The 8,892-nt window shown below is 46.2% G+C and overlaps 1 protein-coding gene across 2 annotated transcripts in view; it reads left to right on the top strand.

Moving 5' to 3' along the window:
* Positions 1–8,892, top strand: part of SMAD3 (SMAD family member 3) — a 160,447-nt gene that overhangs the window by 140,344 nt on the left and 11,211 nt on the right. For both annotated transcript variants that reach the window (XM_006831509.1, XM_006831508.1), the window contains one exon: positions 4,399–4,611. In XM_006831509.1, the coding sequence (XP_006831572.1) occupies positions 4,399–4,611 (213 nt within the window). The remainder of the gene's footprint in view (positions 1–4,398; positions 4,612–8,892) is intronic.

Raw genomic sequence — 8,892 nt, 5'->3', positions numbered from 1 at the left:
TGCCCTCTCTTCTTATCATCTGGATGCTTCACTCTCCACTCTAGTCCTCTGTGGCTGTGTTACTGACTCTGGACCCAGGAGTCCCCAGGTCTTGCCAAACTACTGGTCAACCAGGTCTCCACCCATGTTCACAGGAGTCTATTAAATGTGGTTGGACTTAGCTCACAGCTTCATTGCTGTTATTCCCTTACTTCCCCTTATTGGTGACCAACCTGGCCACCAGTCAGAGTCCATGTCTGCTTATGTATTCCCCTTGAGTCTTAGTCTTGGAAGGGGGTTTACCCCGAGGCGACCCGACCGCTTGCGTAGATGTCTCCTGGGTGAGCAACTTGCTTGTTCTTATAGTAATCAGTCAGACTTCCATTATTGTTTTTGTATTTTTCCTGTCGGTTGTTGTTTCAAGAAGTATCTTTTGTTCTTCTAGCTGCTCCAGGCTGGTCTGCCCATCCCTTTCTAGTGGAAATTCCCCACCTTAGAAGATTCTGGATAGGGTTCAGGATTCCACCTATGGTCTTATGTAATGCAGAAGCTCCACAGAAAGCCTCCTTCACTGGGCATGTTCTAACCCCATTTTAGGTATTCCAATCAGTTATAGGCAGAAGATGGACTTACAAGCTCTCTATGGTGATATTTCTGGCTGTTCCGTTCTCTCCCCTTCAAGTGTCTATCTTATAATGGTATGCAAGGGAAACCAAGATTCAAAAGACAGCCAAGCATCTTAACATTATTTCCCCTGCTTTGCGTATTCCAACCATGTCCCAATCCCTGTATCCCAGAGCCCTGTTATTCCAAGGTTGTGCATATATCATTATTTACCTCTGTTTCACTTAGCCTATGCAAACCTGCTTAATTGTTTCCCATCCACCTTGTTCTTCCATTCCCCTTCCCTTTCTTGTGTATTGCCCCTCCCCAGCACCCAAATACTTCTGCTTCTTGTCATGCACATAATTGCATTGGTGAGAAAGAAATAGGGGTAAACAAACAGTTCAAAAGAAAATGTGCCTTTCAAGGCAGAACCCAAAAGCAATGGTCTTAGCTTGGGTCTGCAACTCCTTTCATAGAATTGCTTTGAGGAAGGGCTGAGGGGTGTTGGGGGATGAGTAGGGAGGGAAGCAAAGGCAGAGCTGGCATTCAGTTGTTTACAGAGAATAGTAAACGCATGGCGTCGGGCATGGGGGCTGCTGCCCTGGGTCATTCCCACTTCTGAACTCAGGTCAGCTCATCCAAACAGCACTCTGAAATGACAGGCTTCAGACATTGCCTTTGGCCTGACTACACAGCTTCCCCAAAGTGACATCTTGCTAATTATGTGTCAGGCTCCTGCATGCAGAGCTTTCCGTGACGCTGGGATGCCTGTCTAGCGTGTCTCCGTGAGTTGAATTGCAGTGATGTTTGGACTCAAGCTCAGATCTGTTTGGGAGAACCTCTTGACCTCGGACTCCAAGCCCTTCTCTGATTCCTGAGACTCCTTGAAGCCCATATCTTTCCAGAGCAGGGTTTCTGCACTATGCTACCCAGCTGATGGTCGGCTGACTTTTCTTACTCTGATGAGTGGGCTGTGTCAGTACTCCTGGGAACCTGACGCTCTCCCCATCTCCCCATTGCTGAGACTAAGCCCAGGGGATGCTGGTCAGGGTTGTTACCATTGGAGAGTAAGAGTTCTTGTGTTCTGTTTTGCATGTTGCTGAGGAAATCAGGGCAAACCAGATCACCCCAACCTATCCAAGTGGCTCTGTGTTAGAAGTACCGTGGCCTAGATGGCCTGGTATAGATGTCTTCTTAGACATTCATTTGTGGGACAGGCTAACAAACTGAGTCCAGAGACAAGAAGTTCCCAAGATTACATAGTAAGTTCATCAAAGGCCAAGTGAGAACCAAGTCTTCACTTGGGTCGGGGTGGCTGGCAGCCCATTCACAGTACCTGTTGGTCTCAACATGTTACCTGAACACTTTGAATTCTTGGATTTCTTGAATTTAAAAAAAAAAACTTTTTAAGTTTCTAAAGCAGCACAGCTGAAAAGTTGGTGACCACATTGTTTAGAGTATAGCTTATCTCACTGGAATGTTGGACAGAGCCAGAACCGGACGTGGCTAACACAGCTCATCGTCAGGGCCAAGGCACAGGCCATGCTGACCCTGTCCTCGCGCCCACCTCTGTCCAGTGTGTAGCTTAGGTCTCAGCCTTCACCATCACCTTTTCTTGTTCAGTGCTGGATATAGATGCTTTGGTCCTCTGCAGATGGACGCTGAGACAGAAGTTCATATAGTTATTGTGATTTTACTGTTTATTGAGTGCTTTGTGTCTGCCCTGCATTGTTCTAAGTACTTTACATTATCTCAGTCTACCAGGAGTCCTGGTGTGGTGCTGTGGGCTAATGCATCAGAATGCAAAGTCGTTTGAACTGCAAGGTTGGTGGTTCAAGCTCACCAGCTGCTCCTTGGAAACCCTATATAGTGTTGCTATGGGTCAGAATCAACGCGACGGCACTTAAAAACAACAAACAGGAAAGAGCTCTGGTAGCGTAGTGGTTACAGGTCAGGCTGCTTACCTCAAGGTCAGCAGTTCAAAACCACCAGCCATTCCACGGGAGAAAGATGAGGCTTTCTGCTCCCGTAAAGTAACTTCTGTAGCCTCAGACACCCTATACAGGGTCACTATGAGTCAAAACTGACTCCACAGCATAGTACCACCACCACCACCACCACCCAAACTGGAGTCTGGGTATGGATCTGAAGACTAAGCCCTAGACTGCTGCTAGCCACAGGTTGATAGTTCAAATCCACCAACCACTCCTCGGAAACACTGTACAGGGTCACTATGAATCAGAAACAACTCGAGGGTACTTAGCAATAATAATAATTTACAAATAGCCTTAGGTGGTAAAGAGGACCCCTACATTGGTGGCTGGGGAGAGAAAAGTGGAAGTGGAAGTGACCTAGATTTCTTGTAGTAACACAGCGCCTAGGCTGAGATTAAAGTGTGGCCCTCCCAACTGTGCTCTGTGACCTTAGAGGGCTGTGATTCTCCACCAGGTGCCATTTTTTCTGCCTGGAGACATTTTTGGTTGTCACATATTGATAGAGGGGGTGGAGAGGCTGCTAAACACTCAACAATGCAGAAGACAGCCCCCGCAACAAAGAATTATCCAGCCCCAGGTGGTAGCAGTGCCAAGGCTGAGTAACATGAAGGAAGTGTGTGTGGAGGGCACAGATATCATGGTCCGTATCCCCCACTGTGAGAACCTCAAACTCACCCTGAGAAGAGATCGTGCATGTAGACCCTAGAAGGAGGTCAGGCTGCTGCACCCCCAATGGAAACAGCCAGACCCTCCCTGTGGGGCAGAAGAGATGACGTTACACACCTTTACACGCCTCAAAGGGCTAATGAGGTGACATACCTTGTGGGGTGTTGCTCTTGGAAGCTGACCAGCAAGTAGACAGGGGCCAACTTCTCTTGGCCACTGCTGATCCTTGGGCCCAGTGATTTTCCCATCTTCTTCCATTCAAAGCTGCATGCTAAGGAGTAAAGTAAGGAAAAGGGGATGTCAGCCTGGGTTCTGGGACCTCATGGTCTTGTGGGCAGTCAGGACACTCACAAACACCAGAGAGTACCCTCAGTGACCTGGCAGTTCCAAATATTTAGGGCCTATAGTTTATGATCCAAGTTGAAGGTCAGAGGCAGGGGACTGAGAATGAAAGACTGTATCTTTGGCAAATGATGGGAGTCATGGAGATGGAGAGCAAGGTGTGGTGGCCCAGTGGTCAGTGTGAGTGAGGTATGCAGGAGGAGGGTACCGGGTACCTAGGCAGGTGTGGAGCCAGCGTGGCTAGAGGTGAGAAGAGAGAAAAGGAGTCATAGGAGAGATGCAAGTGGGAAGGTGATGTGGACTCCTAACTCTTCTGTGAGGAGAACCAGTGCTTTACAAGGCGGCAAGTCTGCTTTGAGGACCCCTCTATTGAGATGGTACAGACTGATGATTGATAAATTTAGAAGTTGTGAGTTTGTGCCGTACCGACCCTAACAGCATCTAAAGGCGTTTGGGAAATCATGTCTCTGATAAAGAGACACAGGCATGGGTTCAGTCTGGAGGCCATTGGCTTGTGAATGTGGGGTTACAGATGTGGGGCACACTTTGGAGCCCACTGGCCTGACCCAGCTGCTCTACTTTGTTGTTATTAGGAGCTGTTGAGTTGGTCTTCCACTCATTGCAACGTCACATGACTGAGTAGAACTCTGCCCCATAGCATTTTCCAGGTTGTTCTTTATGGAAGCAGATCACCAGTCTTTCTCCCATGGAGCCACTAGGTGGGGAAATGTTTTCTAGGCATCCAGGGAACCCATTCGGGGAGCGTGGGGTCAGGGAACCACTAACCCAGTCCTGTGGCCTTTCTTTGCAGACCTGCAGCCAGTCACCTACTGCGAGCCAGCCTTCTGGTGCTCCATCTCCTACTACGAGCTGAACCAGCGTGTTGGGGAGACCTTCCACGCCTCCCAGCCATCCATGACAGTAGATGGCTTCACTGACCCCTCCAACTCAGAGCGCTTCTGTCTTGGTCTGCTCTCCAACGTCAACAGGAATGCTGCAGTGGAGCTCACCAGGCGGCATATCGGTAGGGGAGCCCCACCTGCCGGCTCATTCCACACACCCTGCTCCCTGTGGGTCACCTCTGCATTGGATGCCTGCCCACCCCAGCCCCAGCCCCAAATTCCATATTTCTCTGTTTCAGAGAAAGATTTGTAGAGTTTGTTGTAGTTAGGTGACATCAAGTCAGTATCAACTCATAGTGACCTTATGCACAACAGAATGAAACACTGCTCGGTCCTGGGCCAACCTCACAATTGTTGCCACGCTTGAGCCCATTGAGGCTGCCACTTTGCCAGTCCATCTTGCTGAGGGTCTTCCTCTTTTTCTCTGACCCTCCACTTTACCAAACATGATATCCTTCTCCAGTGATTGGTCCCTCCTGACAATATGTCTGAAGTATGAGAGATGAACTTTGGCCATCCTGACCTCCAAGGAGAACTCTGGCTACACTTCTTACAACACAGATCTATTGGTTCTTTTGGCAGCCCATGCCACTTTCAGTATTCTCCTCCAACACCATAACTCAAAAGCATCAATTCTTCTATGGTCTTCCTTTTTCACTGTCCAGCTTTTGCATACATATGAGGTTATTGAAAATACCATGGCTTGGATCAGGCACACCTTAGTCTTCAAGCTGACATCTTTGCCCTTCAACACTTTAAAAAGGTCTTGTGCAGCCGATTTGCCTAATGCAATACGTTGTTTGATTTCTTGACTGCTGCTTCCATGAGTGTTGATAATTGATCCAAGAATGAAGTCCTTGACAACTTCAGTCTTTTCACCGTTGAGAAGAATGTTTATTGGTCCAGTGGTGAGGATTTTTGTTTTCTTGACATTGAAATGTAATCCATAATGAAGGCTGTGCTCTTTGATCATCATCAGTAAATGTTTTAAGTTCTCTCACTTTCAGCAAGCATGGTTGTATCATCTGCATATTGCAGATTGTTAATGAGTCTTTTTCCAATCCTGATGTCATGTTTTTCTTGATAGAACCCAGCTTCATAGAACTCAGCATACAGGTTGGATAAGTATAGTGAGAATACAACCCTGTTGCACACCATTTCTAATTTTAAACCATTTAGTGTTCCCATTTTCTTTTCGAACAACTGACTCTCTTGGTTCATGTACAGATTCCTCATGAGCACAATTAAGTGTTCAAGAATACCCATAATTTGCAATGTTGTCCATAGCTTGTCATGATCCACACAATCGAAAACCTTTACGTAGTCAGTAAAACACAGGTAAACATCTATCTTGTATTCTCTGTTTTCAACCAAAATCCATCAGGCATTAGCAGTGATATCCTCATTCCATGTCCTCTCCTGAATCTGGCTTGAACTTCTGGAAGTTCTCTGTCAATTTTTGCTTGCAGCCGTTTCTGTATTACCTTTAGTATAAAACTTTACTCATATCAGATATCAAAGAGATTGACCAATGATTTCCACATTCCATTGGGTCACCTCTCTTTGGAATGAGCACCAATACGGATCTCTTCCAGTCAGTTGGCCAGATAGCGTTTTACAACTTTTCTTGGCATCGATGAGTGAGTGCCGCCAATACCACCTCACATTCTTGAAAGACTTCAATTTGTGTTCCATCAATTCCTGGTGCCTTGTTCTTTGCCAATTCCTTCAATACACCTTGGACTTCTTTCAGTATCATTGGCTGCTGATCAAATGCTTCTTCTTGAAACAGTTGAACATCAACCATTTACTTTTGGTACAGTGACTCTCTGTGTATTCATTCCTTCTATCTACTTTTAATACTTTCCACCTCATTCAATAATTTGCCCATAGAATCCTTCAATAATGAAAGTGGAGTCTTGATTTTTTCTTCATTTCCCCCAGCTTGAGAAATGCTGAGTGTCAGAAAACCCTTTTGGTTTTCTGACTCCAGATCTTTGTACATTTTATTGTAATATTTGACTTTGTCTTCCTGAGCTGACCTTTGAAATTTTCTGTTCAATTCTTGTACCTCCTCATTTTTTCCATTTGCTTTAGCATCTCTATGCTGGAGCGCAAATTTCAGTGTCTCTTCTGACATCCATTTTGATATTTTCCTTCTTTCTTGTCTTCTTAATGACCTTTTGCTTTCTTCCTGTATAATGTTCTTGATGTCATCCCAAATACTCTTCTGGTCTTTGGTCTTTAGTGTCTAACGTATCAAATCTGTTCATCAGATCTCTAAATTCAGGTGAGATATATTCAAGGTCATATATTTTGGCTCTTGTGGACTTGTTTTCATTTTTTTCAGCTTCAGTCTGAATTTGCATATGAGCAATTGATGGTCTGTTTCACTGTCTCTTTCCACAGATGTAGTGTTTGATTTCTGTGTATTCTATCTGGTGAGGTCCATGTGTGTCATCATCTCTTATGCTGTCTAAAGAAGGTATTTGAAATGAACGAATCATTGGTTTTGCAGAATTTTATCATTCGATCTCCAGCATCATTACTATCACCAAGCCGCCACTTGCCTGTGTGTTTATCATACTGTGGTGGCTTGTGAGTTGCTGTGATTCTGGAAGCTATGCCACTGGTGTTTTAAATATCATCAGGGTCACTCATGGTGGACAGGTTTCAGATGAGCTTCCAGATAAAGACAGACTAGGAAGGAGAGACGAACTACTTCCGACTATTTAGTCACTGAAAACCTTATGAGTAACAGAGAAACACTGTCAGATATAGTGCTGGAAAATGAACCCCTCAGGTTAGAAGGCACTCAAAATGCGACTGGGGAAGGGCTGCCTCCTCAAAGTAGAGTTGACCATGATGACACAAATGGAGTAAAGCCTGCAGGACCTTCATTTGCTGATGGGGCACAACTCAAAATCAAGAGAAATAGCTGTAAACATCCCTTAATAATTGGAATATGGAATGTCCGAAGTGTGAACTTAGGAAAATTGGAAATTTACAAAAATGAAATGGATCATATAAACATCTATATCTTAGGCATTAGTGAGCTGAAATGGATTGGTATTGGCCATTTTGAATCTTGACAACCACATGGTTTACTATGCCGTGAATGACAAACTGAAGACGAATGGTGTTGCATTAATTGTCAAAAAGAACATATCCAGATCAGCCATGAGAGGTACAACACTGTCTGTGATTGGAAAATATCCATGTGCCTACAGGGAAGCCCAGTTAATACCACTATTACTCAAATTTATGCATCAATCACTAAAGCCAGTGAGGATGAAATAGAAGAATTCTACCACCTTCTTTGATCTGAAATCGATCAAACATGTAATCAAGATGTATTGATAAGGTGATACTGAGGGTGGTGCTTCCTGGACCAGGCAGCTCAGGTAGGGCTCCGGGGAAAAGGGGCGGAATCGCACATAGAAAACCTCTGTCTAGCAGACAGCCAGCCAGCCTTTGAACAAACATAAGATCTTATATTTCAACATTCTGAACTCGTTTTTTTTAAAAGATCAAATTGCTGAGGAATTACAGGCATTTTAAGCTTTTGCCTGCCTGCATGTGCCTCCTGCTTCTGCGCCCGCGCCAACGAGTGCCTCTGCCCCCTGCAGACCTTGGAATGCAGAGCTAGAGTAACCCCATTTAGAAGGCTGCATTTCCAGAGAAAAGGAAGCATAAACTAACAAAGCCAAACAAATAGAGAGGGCTATCGGCATGGATATCAGGAAATTCGGGGTGCCCACAGTACAGAGAGACAGAGAGGCATTTTTACGTCATCAGATATGAACAATACCTCCCTACAGCCATTAACCCCAGCCCTCTACTGCCCCGGCCTAGACCAGCCCTCTGCCAAGCCGCCGAGGCTCAGGAATGCCCAATGCACAGGCCCTCCCACTGAGGCCAAGGCCTGCCCTGAGGCCCAACCTGCCCACAGACTGGTCACAAAGGCCCAGGCCCAACCAAGGCCAAAATCGCCTTCCTGCGACCGCTGCGTAGCCAGGTCGCTGAGGCCCAGTGCCCCTGAGACCCAACCTGCCCTCAGCCGGGTCCCTGAGGCGCACAGGCCCCCCGAGGCCCAATCCGCCCAACCCGCGTGCTGAGGCCCAACCCGCCCGATGCCCAGCTGCTGATACCCAGGCCCCTGGAGGCCCAAACCGCCTGCCCAAGGCCCAACCCTCCTGCAGCCCGGTCGCTGATGCCCAGGCCCCCAGAGGCCCAAAAAAAGTTACTCTGAGTTAAGCAATAAGGAGAGTGAAAAGGGAAGACCACATCCTAACCACACCTTCCTGGAGGTAATCAGAAAACATAAAAAATTACCAAAACACATAATTAATTACTAGGGCCACAGATAAACATTAAACATGTCCAAGAAGCAAAAGCAGATG

The sequence above is a fragment of the Chrysochloris asiatica genome, unplaced genomic scaffold, assembly GCF_000296735.1.
Source record: "Chrysochloris asiatica unplaced genomic scaffold, ChrAsi1.0 scaffold00004, whole genome shotgun sequence".
Lineage (NCBI taxonomy): Eukaryota > Metazoa > Chordata > Mammalia > Afrosoricida > Chrysochloridae > Chrysochloris > Chrysochloris asiatica.
The sequence above is the reverse complement of the archived record's forward strand: the minus strand, read 5'-3'. Positions and strand labels throughout refer to the sequence as shown.